Raw genomic sequence first — 21,353 nt, 5'->3', positions numbered from 1 at the left:
TATTTATCTTTGGCTCAGACATCCCTTCAGCTTCCACAATTTATCTCCCATGAAACTCTGTTCTCACGTGTTGAGATTATTAGATGTATAAACAGAGAAACGCGTGGATAAATTGTAAAGTAGAAAATATATTTTAATACAGAAGTGTAAGTACAAGTAGGAATATAATTTGAGGTGGACCAGATCCGCAGTGTTACCCTATAACTGAAAACCCCGAAGCCATCGTCGCCTGTCAACCGTCTATGGCTTGCCTTCGTCCCAGCCTATTGTCTATACGCTGTCGATGGCTTCAGTGCTTGAGAAAACTAAAAAGACTAGATTCAGAGGTTTCTTGGAAGTGGCGACCGCTTCAACATCGCGATAACGCACAAACTGTAACAATTTTTAATTCTCGTTTTGTAGCTTCGACGTTGCTTCTGTCACGTAAACTCGAGGGTTGGATGATAAAATAATATAGCTGAGTCGTAATACAACTATCAATTATGCTTTTGTTAAACTTTATTATGAATTCAGCAATCACAAGGGGATGCACACTGAATTAACACACATAAATCGCAATTCACTTCAACAACTTTATGTAAAACCTAGTTACACTGATACGTTAAGTACGCGACTGGTCTAAGGGTGGAAACTCGGTAAAATGATATCTGAAAAAGATCTGAGGGAAGCTAGGGGTGGGTGTGTCTAAGGACACGGGACCATCGGATTTGTTGATGACAATTTTGGTTAGGAAAGTGAGGGCAGTAGACACCGCTTCCGATTGGATAATAAGAAGTTTGATGGACCGGGAAGGATTTTAGCCGCCCTCGAGAGAAAGTTGCTAACGGAAGATACCGAACGTGAGGAAAACCAACTTTCCCGTGTTAACCAGTAGTAAACAATAAATGTAAAAGGAAAGCTGAAACAAAAGATACTTGTTTGGTCTGAAGGACCTTAACTATGAAAATGCCAAGACCCATGGTGGGTCCTTAAGACTATTGAGGATACGCGCCAAGGATGTGCAGACATCTGGCTACCATCTTGCCCGCGGTGTGTGACCTGGTCTCTGATGTGAATTGACGTTACACTTCCATAGTTTACGCGTATAAAAGGAACTAAGCACGATTATAATCATCGATCTATTTATTCTTTAATCAAACGAGCTACTTTAGCTAGTTAGCTCCTTGAGCTAACAATACGAATAACAATTTATGGTTTCCCTACGTCAACAATGATCCGGCTCTCACCGCTTTGTGAATCTTCGCAGTTTCTGCGTTTTCCATTGTATTCTTCGACGTGTCTCTTCCGTATTCGAACAATTTCCTTATCGACCTATGATATGCAACTGTTGATTCTCATTCTCACCACCGTCCTTTGGTTTCTGCTTAATCGCGTTAAAGAAAAGGTCTAAAATCTTCCTAATAGGTTGACCCGGCAGACCAACCATCTCCAAGGATCCATTTTTGAATGGCAATAAATCTGACAGATTAAACGCACGTTGACTGTCAACACGAGCTTCATGATTTTTCGCTCGCCTCTCTTCTTTCTCTCGGAAAGTTTCAGCATCCGCTTGTCGCTTAACGTAGTGTTGATCCTTGCCGCCATCCCAACTGGAAAACAAAACAAAGAAACTAAAGGCAGGCGGATCGGGGTTAAGTTTGCCGTTCGGATCGAAAGCTTGCCTGGGAAATCCGGATTCGCGAGTGCTTCGTTTTTCTTTTTCCGTCTGTGCCGATTGCACCGATCTCCGATTCAATTTTCGGGGGAAAAGTTGCCCGTTTTCTTCGAGACGGCCGATATCTGGTTGTCGAAAGATGGTCGAGCGAAGTTTGTCACTGGATGTCGCGTTTTTATTCTTCAGGAAACTGCGAACTCGCTGATTTTTCCACGTGATTTCTTCGCTGGACTTCTGGAAAGAAGTTCGAACAAAGTTCCCTCTAAAATCTATTTCGTTCATTATGGCAATTTTCCCGGCAGGAAAATACCTTCCAAATGGACACAACGATGAAATGACCAGGGGGTAATTAGCCCGCATTGTCATTCGAACCCACCTGACCGAAGTTTTTCCAACGAGATGTCGGAAGTTTGTCAAACGCTCCGTTGTTCGCCACAGGTTCCTTTCTCGAGGTAATTACTCGGCCATGGACTAGCGAGTTCTGCGGGTTTGGATTCAGATGCTCGGAATTTTCATCTCGAATCAATTGTTCCTTGCAGTTGGCACTCGAGAGCAGACAAATGCAATGAAGCGCGAAGAGGAAGGAAAATTTTGAAGGTATCTTCATCGTAACAGAGGCGTTAATTTCGACTGTTTTCACTGGGTGTTTAATCGGTTTTTAGTCGAGAGGCTTGCTTTATAAGAGTATTTGACAGGTGTTTGAGAGACTTATTGCGTAAAGCATTTTTCAAGATTGTTACAACTGAACGGACGCCACCTAATTACCGTTTACACAGTCTGTTATTTTTATTATCGAAGACTATGACGAAAGAATCTAAAATCCAATAAAGAAAGATGTTGATAAATGGTTGGAATTTTTGATCAGGTTAAACACCGATCGATTTGTCTAGCAAATTGATAGACATCTCGAGGACGTTTGTTCAAAAGGAAATAAATTCCAGATCGATGATCGATAGCTGTACAAAAAAAAAAAATAAATAAAATGTATCAAATCGCTTTGAAAATATTTTTGAAACGAATCTTGACAGGATTTTCTTCAAACGATAGCAGATTTGCCGGAAAATCGGGCGTCAGCTTTACTAGTTGGCCAAGGCACGCGCGCGTATCGACCAGAAGGATATAACTTTGGCAAAAGGAAGGTCGAAACTTTGTCGAACTATCGTCGTTTTTCATGCAACTTTTCCGCTGCCCCTTACGCGAGCACTCCAGCATTCGTAACATTTTCACGAAAACTTTATCGTTCCGTGATCATAACGCGGCGTATCTACCTTCCTCCGGATGAACTGAAACTGATCACTGAAAGCGGTGATTTCGAACGATATTAAAGCTTCCGAGAACAGTTGCTTGGGAACAAAGCGCGAAAAATATATTCCCCTTTCAATCAGCGTTTCCTTATACGGCCGCCGTTCTTTCACAAAACCGAGGAAAATTCGGGTTTCGGTTTCGCTTCTTTACGGATCGTCACGTACGAAGTCTAAGATCAGCGGTTCGTTCAGACGAGCTAATTGTGAACGAACCTTAACACGCGGCGCGTCGTATTACATTTTAATGCGACATCGTGGACGTTTCTTGGTCCGTGTCTCGCGATGAAAAGAAGGCTGCACAAAGGAGCTTCACAGCTAGCAGAACTCTGCGAAATAAGAGCTCTCGACTTTCTTTTTTTCGCACGGAGCTATGCGGTGAACATCAATGAGAACTCTATTCATAGTTCCGAGAAAAGAATCGATTATTCTATTTGCTTGCAATACTATTTTCTCTTTATTTCTTACGTGAAATAGAGCTTAGGTGAAAATGCATGAATATTGGATGAAGATCGTGTGGGTCTCTAAGAAACCTTCCGTGCAAATGGAAGTGCAATCGGAAGTGTCGAGCTGCGCACGTGTACAGAGGCCGCGATATTTCGGTCAGCAATTACTGCGACCGGAAATGGAATGGTAGCCATCGTGTGCCATTCCCAAATGAACCGTGCGGGCAAATCGATGCCAGGTCCAGTAAATTTGATTCGGTCCTCGCTTCGATTTATTAAGAAACTTCTGAATAAATCGTTTAGCGATAAATTGAACGCTTCAATTACCCTCTTACAGCCGGCTCTATCGTTATCATATTGGTGGTGATCGAAAATCGATTGAGTGGACGATTAAATCGACGTCGAATATTAACTCGCTTTGCATTTATTGTCTTTCGTCGATATAACTACAAGGATAAGAATATTGTGCGATTATTAAAATAATTATTGTCGTTAGCGAGTATGTGCAATTGTAAGTATACATTATACAGATTCTTGTGCTTTTCTATATTCGAACACGCTACCACGTTCGACGAATCCTTGAGATGTTTTCTGCACCGATGACATTTTTTCGCCGGGAGAACCGTAGCCACCGCCTCCAGGAGTTTCCAGAATGAACGTATCCTATGGAGAATTGTTAATATTCAACCAATATCAAACAAAGCTCGACTTTCGTTTGCATTTTTCTGCGAAAAATGAAATTGGAGACGACGAAACGCGTGAGCGCGATATTGCAAACGTAAATAGAGAAACAAGTTTCAAAAAGAAAAGTTGGCAACCAACAGCCGTATTCCGTTTTCTCCGTGGTTCAAGCAGTTGTAGCGTAATTTTGGTTCCTTCTTCGCATAACAATGTAGGTAATATCGACGCAAATTTTGCAAGCAACGTGTATAGAGAAACGTTGCCAACAGCGACTTGCAAATAGAACCGATTATATCGACCGAGATAAAATTTTTTACAGCTCAGCGTAAAACGCGAATAGATTCGTTGCTATTTTACCTTCTCGAAGTGCACGCGATCCGCGGTTTGCTGTTTCCATCGTATCCCGCAACTTTTACAGCGTCGTGTAAAATTTATGCAAGCCATACGTCTACGTGTACGCGAAGCAGTGCTCGTTGTAAAAGAATTGCCATCTTTCTTACCCCAGGGTAAACAGGCACCGCGGTTTTGGGGCCTACATTAATTCTTCTACCATCGGCTCTTTGTAATGTGTTTCGTCCTTTCTGACCTGGCCGTCCTCCTGCTAGTCCCGGTGGGCTATGCACTCTTCTTTCCGTCAATACAGACAACATCATGGGAGCTCTATAAAATTTCAAAGACGTTTACAATTAAATGTTCTTTAGAAAATTTACCATACGATATAAGTACCTAAATGTCATTTCACGAACGACACCATCGCCACCAGGATGAGCACCAGCTCCCCCGCTTCCGGGTCGAAGAGAAAACTTGTTAAGAATAACTGGATAACGAAGTTCTAATATCTCTGGATCGGTGATTCTTGTATTTGTCATGTGTGTGTGAACTCCTCCTCTACCGTCCCATGTTGGCCCCTTGGTAAAAAGAATTGTATGACAAATAAATATTATTAATTTAGGTAGAAGAAGTAGAAAGTTTGAATTTCTTACGGCTCCACTGCCTCCAGCAACAGTTTCGTAATAACCCCATTCCTCAGTGCCAAGCGTTACATTGTTCATGCAACCCTGTGACGCTGCACAAGCTCCGAAAGCTTGCAGAACTACATCAACTACGCGTTGCGACGTGAGCACGTTGCCACCGACCACCGCTGCCTCCTCTGAAGGATCTAAAAGAGACCCTTTTGGAATAATTACCTTTACGGGCTTTAAGCAACCCTGGAAATGAAATACCATATTCAATGGCGAACATTGCGAAATTTTCTTTTACATTTAACAAGATTATGAGGATTAATTAATAAAAATTCACATTACCTGATTCAAAGGAACATCTCTGCCCACTATGCATCTCAGACAATAAATTAACGCAGAAAGAGTAATAGCCCTAGGCGCGTTACAGTTGCCCCATACTTCATACCCTGTACCACTGAAATTTTCATTCTTTCTTACACCAAAAATTTCAAAGACGGTAATTATATGAGTATAAAAAGAGAGAAAAACTTACGTAAAATCACAGACCGCTTCGCCCTTGTCCACGTCAATGTTCAAAAGGAGCTGAATAGGACTTCCGTCATCCAGATAATCTACTGCAGTTGCTACAGTGTTTCCAGTTTGCTCAAGAAGCTTTTTGCCAACAGATTTTAACATATCCCTCACAGCAACCTCAGCGTTGTGTTGAATATGACCCATGTAAGCTTGCACTACATCGAGGCCGTATATATCGATCAGTTCATTGACTAACAGTGACCCCTAAAAAAGGGAAAAAAATGTTTTCTAAAATTACGAATGAAAAGACAAGATCGTCGTTATAATTACTTTATGATTGGCTGCAATCTGAGCCTTGAGATCGCTCAGATTGTCAGACAGATTTCTGGTTCCGGAACTTCCTGGGATCTTTCCAGGTGCCATCAACGCTTCCGTCAACTCTTTCTCTCTCAATACCCCTTTGTGAACCAACAAGAAACTCTTGAAAGTCGCTCCTTCCTGTAGGAGAACATAACTTGTTAGTAATTATCATATTAATGGACATAGTGTAGACACATTCAACAAAGGCAAAGAGCTGACATTAATCAAAAAGAGAATTTTTTCTAAGTTCAAAGTTTTGGAAATCTTTCATACCTGTAGCAAAGAGGTTGAATGTGGTGGCATGGAGCCAGGTGTAATGCCTCCTATGTCAGCATGATGTCCTCTGCTGGCTACAAAAAACACTGGCTTCTCTACGTCTCTGTTTAAACGCATTCCAAATTCAAGACATACAAACATATTAAATTATTGTTATTTCCTGACATTAAAGAATAAATACCTGTAAAACACGGGGGTGATGACAGTAAGATCTGGAAGATGCGATCCTCCAGCGCAGGGATGATTCGCGAGGATCACGTCCCCTTTTGAAAATTCACCGTTGAAAGCCTTCATTTGATATTGAACCGTTTCCTGCATGGCACCCAAGTGCACGGGTATGTGCGGAGCATTGGAAACCAGACCACCATCGGGTCCAAAGACCGCGCATGAAAAATCCAAACGCTCCTTGATGTTCGTTGAGATAGCGGTTCGCTGAAGAATCCTTCAAGGTCATAATTCCAATTTATCAGAACCTCGTACTTTAATAGGCTCTCTTAAGTACATTTTATCCACCGATCTACCTGCCCATTTGTTCGGCGATGCTCATGAAACGATGAGAGAAGATGCTCAGTTGAATGGTATCCAGTTCGGTCGTGACCTCGGCCCTTAGCCCTTGACCGATCGTTATCTTCACATCGCCGCGAGATGTGATCGATGCGGTGCAATCGGGCTCGACCAAAAGAGTGCTCAGGCTGTCCATTATAATGGCCGGCCCGTGAATCACGTGGCCAGGTGAGAGAGAATGCAATTGGTACACTTTGGTCTCCTGGTAACTATTTTCGAAGTACACCATGGTAGTCTAGAAGAAGATTAGAATTCCGCTACTTGGTCGTTGATGGATTGGGCTAATTTGATGTAGTTTTTCTTCTGCTTACCTTTTCTACCTTTGGTGAAACATTGGAGAAAGGTAGATGTGGATCTTCCTGGATATCAATCTTTCCTGTGCCTCTTACTCTTATGTCGTTCACCAGAATCTTTCGGTTGGACATAACGAAACCAAACTCTGTTTGGTACCTTAATTCGATATAATTATGATTAAAGGTGAAATATAAAGATAGAGGTCATAGATTAAAGTTTCTCTTTCTTCCTTTTTTTATATCGATACGGAGAAACTTTACCTTTCCAAGAACGTAGTAAGGAAATCCCCATGCTTCGTGGCGTTATTTTCAGAATTTTTACTAGGGATGCACATTAGAGCGCAATCTGTTCCTTGATAGCGCAAATGCAGGAAAGATTCCGTCTCTATATAAGAATCAGGAAATCCTTGACCTGCTATCTTTTCTCGAACCTTCTTTTCTAAGGCATCTAGACGCTCATCCAGACGTGCAAATGATTCTAAGTATAAAAGAAAAAATAAAAAATTTACATCAAATTGTAAGAACCTAATGTATTGTGTACGAGCATTTTCATTAAATATACCTTGTTCATAAATTTCCGCACTGGGTTCCTGAGCTTCTTCCACGACATCAGCCAGGGCCATTCCGTAGGCCGATAAAATTCCAGCGTATTTATGAACGAAGACAGTCCCCATTCCTAGAGAACGTGCAATGGCACACGCGTGTTGCCCACCTGCACCTCCGAAACACGCCAAAACGTGGCGAGATGTGTCATAGCCTTTTGCCTAATTCGCAGAAAAGAACAGATTTTTTTAATGAATTAAAATGTTATATAGTGTATCTGTGTAATATATAAATGTTAACATACTTACATAACTTCATACAGTTTAGTAAATACCTGTGTTAAAGCTCGTATTGGTCGACACATAGTTTCGTTGGCCACTCTGACGAATCCCATTGCTACTTCTTCGACGGTCATCTTCGATCTATGCTCCTCTGTCGTTAGAAATTCGTTTATCTATAAACCATAGTTGATTCGTCGATAAACTACTGATTGTTTCACATAGTATGATGATATTTCAACAGAAAATGCGTTCTATACTTGATTCGTAAGTGTTCGGAAAGCTTCCATCGTTCGAGACTTGTCCAGTGGTTCATTCTCATTCGGACCAAATATCTTGGGGAAATACTCCGGCAAGAGTCTTCCCAAAGCTAGATTCGCATCAGTGACAGCCAGAGGACCGTTCTTCTTGTAGCACGCCGGACCAGGATGGGCTCCAGCGCTTTCAGGTCCTACCTCGAAGAGACCCGACCTGAAGAAAAGCATCGATCCACCTCCTGCCGCAACTGTGTTCACGTCCAACTTTGACCCAATTTCGAGATATGTTTGAGAATGTCGTTTATCTCTTAAATCGTTTCGATTAACATCGACTACATTGCGCCAATACAATATCTTTTCACTTCATTTACGAGGTATCCTCACCAACTTAATAGTTTCAAAATAGTTCATCGTCGATTTGGATAGAGACATTTGATTCGAATTTAAAGAAATTGAAGCTAATATAAAGTAGGAGTACCTGTGCAGACTGGATCGTGACGCCAGCGGTCGTGCTCTCGTAGACGTGCTCATAGTTACCACCATAACGACTGACGTCAGTTGAGGTGCCACCCATATCGAACCCGATCACCGGTAAATCGGTCTCTTTGCCATAAGTAGTCATCGCATAACCAACTACACCCCCGGCAGGACCAGAAAGAATGGCTCGAGACCCGTTGAATCTATAAAGACAGACGCGTTATACTAATTGGTTTTTATCGGTTTCTTCGTTAATTCGATAAAACTGCATTTACGAATTCATCGGAGTCAATCCACCATCGCTCTGCATGAACAAAACGTTCACCCCTTTCAATTTATCTTTGAAACCAGAGGAGAATCCCTAAAACGGATTTAGTTATGATATGAAAGATTAATATGAAACAATATATTAAGAAAAAATACCTGCAAGTATTGTTTAATATGCGGTGTCAAATATGCATCGGCAGAAGCAGTGAATCCTCGAGGAACTATCCTCGTCATGGGCATAACTTCGTGAGAAAGCGAGACTTGCGAAAAACCGACCAGTTTCGCCAACTCACCTACTCTTATCTCGTGTTCCGCAAACCTAAAATAAACGAACAAAGTATGAGTAAAGTTTGATAGAATATTAAATTAAATTATAATTGACATCTGATGTAACTGACGTGTAACTGTGCGCGAGAACCACGGCTAAACTTTCAATTCCCGATCTTCTTAATTCCTCCAGATCTAGTTTTAATTTCTCTTCGTCGAGTTCTTGAGTAATAAAAAGATCCTCGTTCGTAGATCCCTTCACTCTGCGCCATTTTTTACTATCCAAGTGACATTTACCAGGCAACGCAGGTATCACTCTGCATTTAACTTCGACTACTCTCTCATATAATACTTCCGGTGTAATTACTTGCTAAAGAAAAAAGAACGCAATTTTCTTTGGTTATTTCAATTTACTTATTTCAAATTGCATATTAATTTAACGCTATATTTAAATACAAACCAAGTCGAATATATTCGGCCGTGCTTGATTTCCTATGAAAAGAAGATCCCTGAACCCTTCGTTTATCAGGAGCGCCATTCTCGCGCCTTTTCTTTCTAAAAGAGCATTCGTAGCAACTGTCGTACCCATTCGAATCCATGATATCAACGATGTATCTATTTCCCCATTGATCTTCTTTCCAGTTTCCTGAAATTACTTTATGTCATATACGAAATCAAATTCTCAGATCATAACTATAGGTACCTGTTCGAGAATTCTGCGAATTCCTTCGCGTGGCGCGTCCTCGTAGTTGGCAGGATCTACAGAGAGCAGTTTCATCACCCGAATCTTCCCGCCTGGACATCTGGCGTACACGTCGGTAAACGTGCCGCCGCGATCTATAGCGAACTCGAATTTCTCGTTGCTCATATTACTCATGCACTACTCGACAGATACTCGAGGAATGGATCAGCTACTAGGAATGGTTAAGAAGCAAGAGAAATTATTTCGTTAGATAATCGAAGGTCTTAAATTTGTACACAGTAATGCCTGATAAGATTCGACCTGACAAATCTCAATGATGTATACATAACAAAACAAACAAACTGTAATTACGCATGTTTGTCACAAATAATAGATACAGGCAGCCAATTTTCGATTGTTAAAGGAAATTCAGGATACACAATGATTATCGACGAGAATACCTTTTCCTTTCCTTTCTTCGACTCAATAATGATCGAGGCAATTTAAATCAATAATGCCTGGTTTCCCTCTCTGTTGACATGATCAATGTCACTTCGTGTTTTGGAGCAACTATTTTGTCAAGTATTTTCCGGTTTCGCACACTCGATAGCAGCACTGTTGCGAAAATTGACTCAGTAGGCTACAAGCATTGACTAGAAATAGGATACGTGATTATTAGTACCTACTAGTACTTTTCCACAACGACCGATTACATCAATTGCGTAACACGATAGCGGACTCCGTCTAACCGTAAAATTTTCTTGCAACGAGACTTGTAAATGGTTCTCATTCGTGAATAATCGAGGTTAAAATATGATATCATCGTGGACGACCATCAATTAGAATTATTATGAAAATGTCAGGAAGTTTAGAAAATAATATTTTTAGAAATTGTGTAATTCGAACGAATGAAATTATTTCATTCACCATTTCTTCGATGTAAAATATATTTTTTATTGAATTGTTAGCTCCATCGTAGTCGTTGAATAGCAGAGAATATTGGATCTGATATTAGTCTGACATCAGTCTGATAACGATGAGGGTCACTGTACTCCGGTCGAGACTGCGCACCAACGATTTCTGCTTCTATTAGAGACAATACTCCGGGTGGGCGTAAAGTAAGGCACCTCCAGGGGACAAAGTCCAGCTCGAATTGGTTTTCCTCAACAAGGGGACAATTTATTAAACTATGACGCGGTGTTTCATTTTACACACATTACTTTACAGAGTTGTAATCGCTTTGTGCTCGATTTCTCCACCAACTTTTTATAAAATAACTTAAAAGTCTTACTTCTCTAGCAACAATTCTATATAATAGATAAAAATACATCTAGCCGATTAATAATTAACAATCCACAATTTTCAGGACATGAGTTTCTTTCGGGAATATTTTTCTTTTACATATACGCACTAAATCTATTTGTTTGGTCCGTTTTTACAATTCTGAATCACAGATCTTTGAGATGACAAGGATCGTAGAATAAAGTAGATATAGAAATACGTATAAATATAATATCTTTTCGAGCTAACTTTGCGATGAGACGTTCGGGATAGTTGCGGATACTTGTGTGGACAAAAGATAAATCTATCTAATAGACTCTTTCTCTCATCAATAAATAGAAATTATACAAAACTGAAATTGTTTATACTTTCATCGAGTTTTCTCAAGGATTCACAATCGGATCTTCCCATCGAGTATATTGTTATAAATTTCTTCCGTCAGCTTCACATAGACACCAGAATTGTCAAGGAAATAAATTGGATCTGAAACCTGTATAAGTAAAATTATAAGAATAATATATTATAAAATATTAATCATAAAAATGAAAAAATTACCTTCTTAATATTGAATCCGTCTTCTTGAAGATCCTTTTTCTTCAACTTAAACGTGCCTAGTAAAATAAAAACTGTTATCATTTAAATGTTAATAATTAAAATAGCAAATACAAAAACTAAGATAGTAAATAAATCGGTTGGAATTAAAATACTTGCCAGTCATCGGTAATTCTGATAAGACCCGAACGAAAAGAGGTCTGGCGTACGATGGCAAAGATTTTTTTAAACCTTCTGCCATTTCTTTGATGTTCAGAGTGTTTTCTGGATCGTAAACGGCAGCCATTCCAGCTTTTCCTTCGGTTCCAGGTACCTGTTAATCACGTAACATTTTAAATCTACTCTGGGTAAAAAACGATCAACTTTTATCGGCAATTACCTCGACTCCATATACAGCTGCGTCCTTTAAACCTATCAAGTTGCTGACAACAGCCTCTACCTCAGAAGTGGCGACATTTTCACCGTGCCACCTATAGTAACAATTATAAAGATTGGAAATAGGTTTCAAATCGTGAAATGTAAATCTGCATAATTATACTAAGAAGCCTTGCCTAAACGTGTCACCAGTCCTATCCTTAAAGTAGAAATATCCAAATTCATCCATGAGCAAAATATCACCTGTACAAACAATACGATTAAATTATAATATCTTTCTTAAGTACCTTGATATATCTTTCAACATTCTTTATCGGTTTATTTCACTGACCAGAATTGAAGACTCGGTCTCCTTTTCGAAAAACATCGCGAAGAATTTTTTGTTCCGACGCTTTCCTATCTACGTATCCAGAGAAGTCATTTAACACCCTCTTTGGATTGATTTTACCCACAAAAATACCTGACTCTCCTAACAAAGGTGGAAAAATTTGTTAAAGGAATGGGACATTGAGAACATGTACAGTTAGAGTTTCCAATTTTTAACAGAGAAATATGTTATTAACCAGGTTTGCAACGAATACACAGGCCGTCTGGTTCTCTCAAAGGTTCTCCAGTTTCTTCGTCGACTCTCAATAACGCTACAGGATACAAGGAACCAGCGCAGAGTGGCACGAATCCCACTGCGCCAATCTTGTTATCGATGTTCACTGAAAATAATTCAGAAAGAAAGTAATTTATAATCAGAACCGACCAAAAGGTAAAATATCCAGTGAGTGTGAATTACCAAGATTCGAATTCCCTTCAGTGGCACCGTAAAATTCGCCTATTTGCTTCACGCCGAATCTCTCCACGAAAGGCTTCCAAATCTGAGGTCTGAGACCGTTTCCAAACATTAATCGAACTTTGTGCGTGGTGTCACACGAAGCTGATGGCGCGGTAAGCAGATACCGACAGATCTCGCCTATGTATTGCGCTATCTATAACCAAAGTATTCTCTCATGCAACGAATTATGTCCCCTTATGGTTACAGGAAATATATATATTGAACTCATTCTCTGCTAATTTTCAACTTTTCAAGGCAACAAGAAACTCATAGGATAAGAAGATGGAACAAACATTGTCTTCGGCAAAATTTAAATTGATGTTCATAGTAAATTTAAGAAAACCCAAAGTAATAATAACGCAAGAATAACTTTACCGTGCATTCATAATGGACGCAATCCGACCAGAATTTGGAGGCGCTGAAGCGTCTGCGGAGAACAACCGTGATTCCTCTCAGTAATGCTTGACCTACTCCAATTAGTCCTCCAGCCGTGTGATAGAGTGGTAAAGAATTGTAAATTCGATCGGTCGGTCGTAGGTTCAGCATAGAATTCACGCCGCACGACATCAGCATGTACCTGAAACGATGATTGATCGTCCATGACCGCGTCACGATCCGTTGCAACACAGAGAACTATGCTCGTGTGACATCCTCGAATATCGTGTTTGACGAAAGGAACATTGTCTGGCCTTTCGCATTTCTTCTAAGAAAATAGCATCGTACAAGTGTTCTAACAACTATGACAAGAAAATTTTAATGTTATCGGGATACTAAGAACTTTTGTATTCGCATGCTAATCATTTCTTGCGAATTGGTCAATGTAAGTTTCCTCTGAAATAGCTTTCAGGATAAAAAATTCTCATAAGTCAGCCACTGAACATGCCTCAAAGCGCTGAAGTATTAATCGAGAAGGAAAATAAAGATGTTATACCTTAAATTGGTAATAACAGCAGCTTTCGGCATCCCGGTGGTGCCAGATGTGTATATATAAATCAATTTGTCTCTAGGGGTACCAAGAGCCACGGTATCCAAGGGGCTGGGATCGACGTTGCTGATTTCCGGGTTTAGATCGATTGCTCCTTCCAAACATGGAGTATCGGGCAATTCTGACCACTGATACAGTGCCACGTTCGGAATTCTCTCCCTGATTTCGTTAATAGCTAAGAAGAAGACATATTAATCTCAGTTTCAGTTGCTATTACACAAATGAATAAAAGAACGTGCAATTAACTTATGCCTGTTTGACTTGATATTCATTCTGTGTCTTACTTCTGAATTATTAAAAAGACAGAAAAGTATATATTTATACTACGTGATGTATTCAAGATTTTCTGAGAAATTACTATTCGCTGTTTTCAATTATAGCAACATTTTGATATTTACCATCTTTAAAATTTGATCCAAAGATAACAGCCTTGCAGTTAGCAGCCTTGATACTATGCACCAGAACATCCTGCCGAAGGTTTGTGTTAAGAAGGGCACCCACTAAGCCGGCTTTGCTCAGACCCAACCAGATACCTACGTACTCAGGCCGACTTTCCAAGATCAAGCCAACGCTATCTTCGCGAGACAAGGATTTTCCATGGAAGTAACGTCCCAGTTGATTGCTGTATTCTTCCAGCTGCGTTCGCAAATCAAGAGTATCACGAGTCGCTCTCCAGACTGTAATTATTTCAACTCACCTCCCGATAACTCCATTCTTTGTCCTCGAAGATGAATGCAATCTTGTCGGGGTTAGCAGTGGCGTGCCTCGTAAATAATTTCGCCACGGTGAAGTTTTGCCACTCCCACCACCATAGCAACACGTTCACACGAACGAACCTGTATGCGCCCCTATTGTCCAAACAAAATCATTTTTTCATTGCTAACTTTAATTTTTGTTCGCTAGCTTCCAAGAATTCTTTAGCGTCGTTACGAAATTTATCGCATCTTTCGCCGAATCGAAAACAAACTAATCGGAAATAAAGATTGAATATTTATCAGAAAGCGATATAAATCGGTCGTTAATTGCAAGAAACAAGGAAAATGTGACGATAGAGTATGTATTGTCGCGTATGATTAAAATAGGTGACAATTTTTAACGGCAACTCTACGCAACACATTTCTGCGATGGGAAAGAGGTTAGTCGCAAAGGGATCAAATGAAATGATTAGAAAGGAATTAGGGTACAGGCGATGAATATGGTTGGTTATATGTTTTCTGGCTCGGTGATACGTGTCTCTATCGCGCATCGTCACGTTCTTCCCTAACGATACGTCCTTCTCTTTCCGAATCAATTGAGTAATTTCACGACTCGACACGCGCGTTACATGCGTCCACGCGAATGCGATCATTCCGCGATTCTTTTCACCGCGTCTGACCAATTATTATTTTATCAAAGACAAATCGTGGCATTCTGCAAATCAAAAAATCAATAAAAGAATTGGAATATCCTTTTCTCTAAAATTCATTAAGTATATCTTCTTCAGTCTATTCGTACTTGGAAAAAAGTAGTTTTATTCTGATTTTATCGGTGCGTTTAAAGTAGATAAGTAAGATGGAATAATAAAATAAAAATAAATAGGTAAATAGTATAGAACGAATATTTGTAAAAATATGAAATCGCATTAACGTCAAGTCTGAAATGCGAGAAAAGCGCAAGATACGCGCTACGTCCCCGGAAGATTACGCCTTTGTCGAAGCTCTCGTATCGCGGTGAGCATACGACACCAGCGGTCAGTCCCTTCCAGCGCTTCCACGGTGATTAAATGAAATCAAATAAAATAACGAAGCGAGCTATGCCTGCTAGGTATGAGGATAACCCTCGACTACGATGCATCGTTCGCGGTTTCCTTGCTATGTGTTAATCACGCAGCAAGTATTCACCTTAGAGCTGCAGACAGGCGACAACTATCTCTAGACAACTTTCCCGGTCTCTTCGAAATTATTTCTTCTCCTATGTATCTTTATTTGTAATTGTTGCGCAGATTGATAATTAACCGATAAATTTAAAAGGGTCAAAATATCGACAAATAAGAAGAATTTTGTTCGTGATACGTTGTTAGTTCTATCACAGTCGTTGTGAGTCGTCGAGCCATCGAGATTCACGTTAAAACTTTTGTACGTAATATCGTTCGAGAACACGAGTCTCCATTTTTCCGAAACGTTGTCCAAATTATTTACACGAAATCGTCAAAGTTAAATTTCGTTCTAAGCTGCTTTGTGCCAAATTTCGTTCTAAGCTGCTTTGTCCCAAATTTCGTTCTTCTCCATTAAAAACACAGTAACGCATACAAAGGATCATATTATACACAAGTACACAAATTTACAATTTTCCGTAACTCTCCATTTTTATTCAACACTAAAATGCCAACAATTACATTTTCAATATATTTCTTAACAAAAAATTTTCATTGAGTCGGAAATAATATAAAAATAGATGTAATCTCGTAGGAAACTGCATCGGGTAGAGCACTCCGACACAGGGCAAATGAGACGGTTACTCTTCGAGTCGCGATAGACCAGCGCTTAATGGAATGTAAACGCTGGCATCCAGCACTCGTTGGCGGACAAGGCCGTGCCGCTCGCCTGTTTATCTTTCGACGAGAAAATTTTGCAAATGATGTTTGCACGATTACGCATTTTCTGCGTGCAATAGCCCCTCAAATATAAACGACGCGCCAATGCGCCATCGTTCTCGCTGTAACTGATATTTCAACAACCTGTTGCGATCGTTTGTACACGACGTGTCGCGTTGGTTCGATCCGATTCCGTGGCAAACTCGCACTCTCATGCTTCATTTTAATTTTAGCCACAAAGAAAGGTGAAAAGAAATGAAACAACGTGAATAGATCGTTCGCAAGTCATCTTTCAGTATTATCACAACAAATAGATTTCAGCCATAGATTCGGTTATTACGATGAACTTTAGTTAGATTTTGGCGATATTAGTGTAGAAGGATAGTAAAAGGAATTGAAGTAATTTTTATTTCAAGGATTCATAAGTGCGTAGAGAGATACAAAAGAGTACTTTCTCATTGGGACTTTTTGTGAACATCGTGTTGATGACATACTACACTCGATAACATACTACAAGTTGTCAGACGCTGGATTAATATTTTCCTTTCTTCCTTGACGAAAGTAGACAAAGTTCGTCTTTTACGATCGAAGCGTATACTATATATGTTCATCGAAAGTACTTTTGATGCAGAATTCTATCAATTAATATGTAACTAATACTACGATTATGAATAAACGCTGACCTCGTGCCATTTGAGCACGTTGTATAATCAGTGTATCGATCGAGCATACACTTCACTATAGAAAATCATGTATCCATCTATCAATAAATTAAATTACACCTAATAAAAATTTCGGATAGTTACATAATCTTAAAGCAAGATATAAATAGAACACGCATTTCAAAGCTCTTCTAATTTTAGATTTACTTTCTGCATTCGTAACAGAATCCTTTCTCCTTTCCTTTCTTAATAAACAAAAAAAAAAAAAAAAAAAAAATTACCACATTGTTTTGAAACTTTGGTTGTTTACATCCTCATAAAATAAGTGTACACCAAAGTAGAGAAACGAAGAAGAAAGAAAATAAGATCGATCCAGTCGAAACCAGATCCGCTCGAGGCGTTTACACGATGGACCATCGAGCGTAATCGCGGCTTCAAAACAATGTTATTCAGCCGGTTGTTTAAATTCCATGCGCTCCATATTGGCCCTACAATGGTCGTTCACGGTAGCACAATGCGCGGGATGCATCCGCAGATGAACGTGTGGCCAACTACGCGCATGCACGAAGAATACTCTAGCGATCGTGCTCGTGAATCAAGGATGGTTCGTGATCAACGATTCTCATGATGGAAATCAATGCCGAATGGCCGGGTCTTATACGATTCCTTTATCGTGCGTCTCGAACGAAACGTATCCATGAAAGAAGAGCTTCGTTCTTCCGTCGAAATTTTAAACTTCTATATACTTATTTTGGCGGATCGTTGTGTTCCTCGAAACTCAGAAGATCGCTTGTATAACGAACACGATTATCGTCCGGGCGAGATACTATTGAACGCGATCAAAGGTCCTATATTCAAGAGAATCCACGCCCGGACGCGTGATCTCGCTCGGATACAGGACCTTTGATCGCGTTCAATAGTATCGTAAAATTTCTTAAGTGATCTAATTGTAAAAGATGAGTTAGGAGAAAGAACCTGGCGTATATTACAGCCTGATGCATATACATAGTTCCGAGCCTGGTGACCTATTCAGATGTCGTTTGAAATGAATCACGGGGATTAAAGGTATTTATCTAAGAATCCGCACTGTACTAAATATATGAAACGCGCGTGTCCTTTTCGTAGACGTTTACGTAGGAAGAGGCATTTATAAAAGCGTAGGTAGAAACGATTAAGGACACACTTTTGTTAAGGAATTCGCACGTATGGATCGTGGACGGTTATTTATTTCAACAGTCGTGTCGCGCTTCCTTTTTCCTGCAATCAGGCGAATCTCGATTATAAACACGAGCACGTGGTCTTGTCGCAATATCACTAAACGTCAAACATGTCATTCGAAGGACGTTTATCGAATGGAACACCGACCATGCTTAATAACATTGTTGTTCGAATTAACGCGTGACGCAATTAGCCAGTTTGTTTAAAGTATCGACGCGTAAATATTGAACCAACGGAAAGAGAAAATAATTATGTCATCGAAAAATATTTCGACAGAAACACAATACAGGTTGCCACGATGCTAACTCTTGCGCGTTTCCATTCTCATTTAAACTTATGAAGCTTGAATTCAGCTTTTTCAAATACTCACAGCACGTCTCTAGGCAAGGTTTTGTAGAGCAAGTAAATGAAGCGTCGTCGTTTTCCCGTGAACAAATAAGCGCCGATAAATACGGACAAAACCGCGATCACCAACTCGTGCACTCCCATGTCCCTGGATCTGTCGGCGCACGTTCGGTCGCGATGGATCGTCCTTGATCGTGTGAACTTTAGAAAGAAAGGCGGAAGGAAAAATAAAAAGAGAAAAAGAAGAAAGAAAGGAAGGAATTTGCCGTAGATTGGGTTTACGTTCGATGACGAGTACGCTCGACGCGGACAGGAGATCGATGCCGCGACCAAAACACGACTAAACGTCCGTTCGACGACGGTGTACAGTGCACACGATGCGACTGTGTTCATCAACATGTGTACACTCGTACTTACTCGCCTCGTCTCGCGAAATGTGCGAGTATTCGTCATTGATAGTCAGTGACGTATAATGTAGAGGGGAGATCGACGCCGTAGCTGCGTTCGCCTGTGCAAGGAAGTCTTGCGATAACGTTCAAACAAGCTTCCTTCTTCTTATAATTCTAATTGATCGTGATATTTTTCTAGTAATTTAGAAAAGGATGACGTATACTTATTAAGAATTATGATTCACAGAATTAATTTATGAGCGAGAAGAACAGAGCAAAAAGTAATGAAAGTGAATTTGATTATAATAACGGCGATATTATATTTTCTAACGGGCTAATAAGGCCAAAATACACAGTTTCGAACTGGCATTTCCTGGCGACATACGCGTTATATTATATGGAAATCAAATTTCTAACAAAATAGTTCGAATTTCGAAATGATTTCTCCTAACGTGTACGCGATCACGTAGAACAGTCGAAGATTCCGAAGACGTGAGAATCGATTAAAAACAACAATATATGTATTTATATAAACTTATGATAATAATACACGTAGATAATCCATGAAAGACAGGTACAAATATAAACGTACGCTCGCAAAGTGTGTTTCAATCCGGAAGGTGCCTCGGTTACGAATATTTCACGACGATGGATACTGAAAAATAAAACGCCAATAATGCGTACACGTTCGACTGTTCAACAACCATCAAAGCGATATGAAACGTGTGCACAATCGAACGAGCGATGAATAGTGCCAAGAATGCAAGAGAAAACTCATTTAACTTGTTATGTTTAATTATAATGCGACAAATTTCGCAACGACTTTGATAAACGACCTACCTAACTGTTTAAAAAGGTAAAAAAAAGGTCAAGGTGAAAGCGTGTAAACAGATTAGAAGTGGAAAACAGTGATGAGTACCTGGAATCGAACGATCGGGGCTCGCTACACCGTGTTCGCTATCTGAGAACCAGGTAAAGCACCATGATGTCCAGAACTGAAAACGATACGCGTCGATCTGACTACGTGAACTGTGTTTAGAGGGACACTTTTTTATGCGATAGATGACGAAGAACATAATCTAACAGCATGAATTATGATACTGCGGTGCACTATGTTCACGACAGATAAACACGTTCGATGAGTAAACTAGAAATGCGCAATCAGAGTTGAAAGATCAGAATTGTACATCGATAAAAAGTAAATTGCTCTTAGACGATAATTAACGTCACGCCAAGAGTAAGCTATCAACTTTTAGCACAAATTTAATTTTACAAAATTAATTTTTTCAAGACCAAAAATATCTTACTGCACTTTTGATTTATTTCTCTCTTTGAATTAAGATGTTCGTATGGACTTACAAAATATATGATTGAGCATTTCTATTTCAAATGCAATAAAAAAAAAACATGCGCTTAACATGCATCTTCTAATGATAATGTGTGTCATACCGATGATACAGACGACGACGGTCACCGTAATAGTGACGAGAACGATTCTTGTTTTAAAGTTCTGCAACCACGCCCTCTGTTGAGCTTTCTTCGCTGCCGCTCTAAATTCGTTTCCAACCATACTCAGTCGATCGCTAACTTCTTGTAGATCCTCCAGCCTCTCTCCACGCTCCATTACCTTCTGGACATTTTTCCGCATCACCTCCGTGACTTCCTGAATTTGCAGCCTAACACTAGAACCCAAATAAACGAGTATCAGCGATACGATTCTTAAAAATTTTGTAACTATCGTTTCTTATTTCTGAAACGATTATCTATCGCCCGAGATTAAGTTGAAGTATAGTAGAAAAGAAAATCGGATTCTATTTACAAAAATGAAAGATATTCTTACTTATCCATCTTCCCATCCACTTTAGTTTCTGCGGACGTACTTGGTTGACTAAAATACAAATATTATCCATTAGAATATACGAAAACAATTATTCCAAACGGGACAAGAATCATTCGATACATTAAACTCACTTGAACAGCATATTTTCATCCGGATCGCTGTCGTGCTCCAATAGCAACTCCTGAAATCATCCAAATTTAAATTTCCCGCCAACAGACCTCTATCCTACGGTACTACGAAGCCACATTAGCCAACTTGTCTCAGACTACTCACCTTTTCATCCTTTGCTGCACTTTTGATGTCCTCCCGGGACAAATCCCATTTGCTAGTCGTTGACATGTTCATGATCAGTAAGTCGATCGATGCCGTCTTATTAAACGATCGTTAAACCCGCGGGTAGTACTTAGTACGATCGTGCCCCCAACGCGCTACAAGTATACTCGACACGTAGCCATATTGCTAAGATACAACGCAGTCCGCCGTTCCATCG

At 39.9% G+C, this 21,353-nt stretch overlaps 4 protein-coding genes across 9 annotated transcripts; all 4 read right to left on the bottom strand.

Annotated features, from left to right (window-relative positions):
• Positions 1-480: 480 nt before the first annotated feature.
• LOC122566940 lies at positions 481-3,676 on the bottom strand. Of its 3 annotated transcripts, XM_043724917.1 has the most exons (3): positions 2,031-3,676; positions 1,662-1,888; positions 481-1,589 (listed from the first exon to the last, which is right to left on the bottom strand). In XM_043724917.1, exons 1-3 carry the CDS (start codon positions 2,259-2,261, stop codon positions 1,304-1,306), a joined length of 744 nt encoding a protein of 247 aa, XP_043580852.1. In that variant the 5' UTR covers positions 2,262-3,676; the 3' UTR covers positions 481-1,303. The 3 variants fall into 3 exon arrangements, with proteins under 3 accessions (XP_043580852.1, XP_043580850.1, XP_043580851.1); XM_043724915.1 differs by having other exon boundaries at positions 481-1,888; XM_043724916.1 differs by having other exon boundaries at positions 481-1,885.
• A 131-nt stretch (positions 3,677-3,807) lies between these two features.
• LOC122566935 (5-oxoprolinase) lies at positions 3,808-10,831 on the bottom strand. Of its 2 annotated transcripts, none has more exons than XM_043724905.1 (22): positions 10,283-10,831; positions 9,843-10,053; positions 9,600-9,785; positions 9,271-9,509; positions 9,029-9,191; positions 8,881-8,966; positions 8,607-8,808; positions 8,132-8,392; positions 7,928-8,047; positions 7,613-7,814; positions 7,312-7,528; positions 7,069-7,207; positions 6,715-6,992; positions 6,375-6,635; positions 6,191-6,296; positions 5,888-6,055; positions 5,577-5,821; positions 5,387-5,498; positions 5,066-5,290; positions 4,809-4,990; positions 4,583-4,742; positions 3,808-4,064 (listed from the first exon to the last, which is right to left on the bottom strand). In XM_043724905.1, exons 2-22 carry the CDS (start codon positions 10,014-10,016, stop codon positions 3,924-3,926), a joined length of 3,867 nt encoding a protein of 1,288 aa, XP_043580840.1. In that variant the 5' UTR covers positions 10,017-10,053; positions 10,283-10,831; the 3' UTR covers positions 3,808-3,923. The 2 variants fall into 2 exon arrangements, with proteins under 2 accessions (XP_043580840.1, XP_043580841.1); XM_043724906.1 differs by having other exon boundaries at positions 9,843-10,050.
• Positions 10,832-10,974: 143 nt separating this feature from the next.
• LOC122566936 (long-chain fatty acid transport protein 4-like) lies at positions 10,975-20,007 on the bottom strand. 3 transcript variants are annotated; one of them, XM_043724909.1, is made up of 14 exons: positions 19,943-20,007; positions 18,660-18,835; positions 14,535-14,685; positions 14,236-14,473; positions 13,784-14,012; positions 13,228-13,429; positions 12,814-13,006; positions 12,593-12,736; positions 12,361-12,498; positions 12,206-12,272; positions 12,034-12,124; positions 11,814-11,967; positions 11,658-11,728; positions 10,975-11,592 (listed from the first exon to the last, which is right to left on the bottom strand). In XM_043724909.1, exons 2-14 carry the CDS (start codon positions 18,776-18,778, stop codon positions 11,494-11,496), a joined length of 1,896 nt encoding a protein of 631 aa, XP_043580844.1. In that variant the 5' UTR covers positions 18,779-18,835; positions 19,943-20,007; the 3' UTR covers positions 10,975-11,493. The 3 variants fall into 3 exon arrangements, with proteins under 3 accessions (XP_043580844.1, XP_043580843.1, XP_043580842.1); XM_043724908.1 differs by lacking the exon at positions 19,943-20,007 and having other exon boundaries at positions 18,660-19,371; XM_043724907.1 differs by lacking the exon at positions 19,943-20,007 and having other exon boundaries at positions 11,658-11,713; positions 18,660-19,371.
• On the bottom strand, positions 19,521-21,348 carry LOC122566941 (synaptobrevin homolog 1-like). Its single transcript, XM_043724918.1, has 5 exons — positions 21,137-21,348; positions 20,995-21,044; positions 20,864-20,911; positions 20,473-20,705; positions 19,521-19,678 (listed from the first exon to the last, which is right to left on the bottom strand). The coding sequence occupies exons 1-5, from the start codon at positions 21,206-21,208 to the stop codon at positions 19,653-19,655; spliced, it is 429 nt and encodes a 142-aa protein (XP_043580853.1). The 5' UTR covers positions 21,209-21,348; the 3' UTR covers positions 19,521-19,652.
• Between the last annotated feature and the right edge of the window lie 5 nt (positions 21,349-21,353).

This window comes from Bombus pyrosoma, linkage group LG4 (assembly GCF_014825855.1).
Source record: "Bombus pyrosoma isolate SC7728 linkage group LG4, ASM1482585v1, whole genome shotgun sequence".
NCBI lineage: Eukaryota > Metazoa > Arthropoda > Insecta > Hymenoptera > Apidae > Bombus > Bombus pyrosoma.
The sequence above is the reverse complement of the archived record's forward strand: the minus strand, read 5'-3'. Positions and strand labels throughout refer to the sequence as shown.

Excerpts from the sequence above, each read along its gene's own strand:
- LOC122566936 (XM_043724908.1), bottom strand. The coding sequence starts at position 19,087 with ATGACGAATACTCGCACATTTCGCGAGACGAGGCGAGTAAGTACGAGT. Across the intron at positions 12,499-12,592 it reads GTGTATTCGTTGCAAACCTG|GAGAGTCAGGTATTTTTGTG; the intron begins GTTAATAACATA and ends CACCTTTGTTAG. Across the intron at positions 12,273-12,360 it reads AGACCGAGTCTTCAATTCTG|GTGATATTTTGCTCATGGAT; the intron begins GTCAGTGAAATA and ends TTGTTTGTACAG.
- LOC122566941 (XM_043724918.1), bottom strand. The coding sequence starts at position 21,208 with ATGAACATGTCAACGACTAGCAAATGGGATTTGTCCCGGGAGGACATC. Across the intron at positions 20,912-20,994 it reads GATGAAAATATGCTGTTCAA|TCAACCAAGTACGTCCGCAG; the intron begins GTGAGTTTAATG and ends TTTGTATTTTAG. Across the intron at positions 19,679-20,472 it reads CGTCGTCGTCTGTATCATCG|TATCCATCGTCGTGAAATAT; the intron begins GTATGACACACA and ends TTTATTTTTCAG.
- LOC122566940 (XM_043724915.1), bottom strand. The coding sequence starts at position 2,261 with ATGAAGATACCTTCAAAATTTTCCTTCCTCTTCGCGCTTCATTGCATT. Across the intron at positions 1,889-2,030 it reads GTTGGAAAAACTTCGGTCAG|AAGTCCAGCGAAGAAATCAC; the intron begins GTGGGTTCGAAT and ends ACTTCTTTCCAG.
- LOC122566935 (XM_043724905.1), bottom strand. The coding sequence starts at position 10,016 with ATGAGTAATATGAGCAACGAGAAATTCGAGTTCGCTATAGATCGCGGC. Across the intron at positions 6,297-6,374 it reads ATCACCCCCGTGTTTTACAG|AGACGTAGAGAAGCCAGTGT; the intron begins GTATTTATTCTT and ends GCGTTTAAACAG. Across the intron at positions 4,991-5,065 it reads TTGCTGGAGGCAGTGGAGCC|GGGCCAACATGGGACGGTAG; the intron begins GTAAGAAATTCA and ends CTTTTTACCAAG.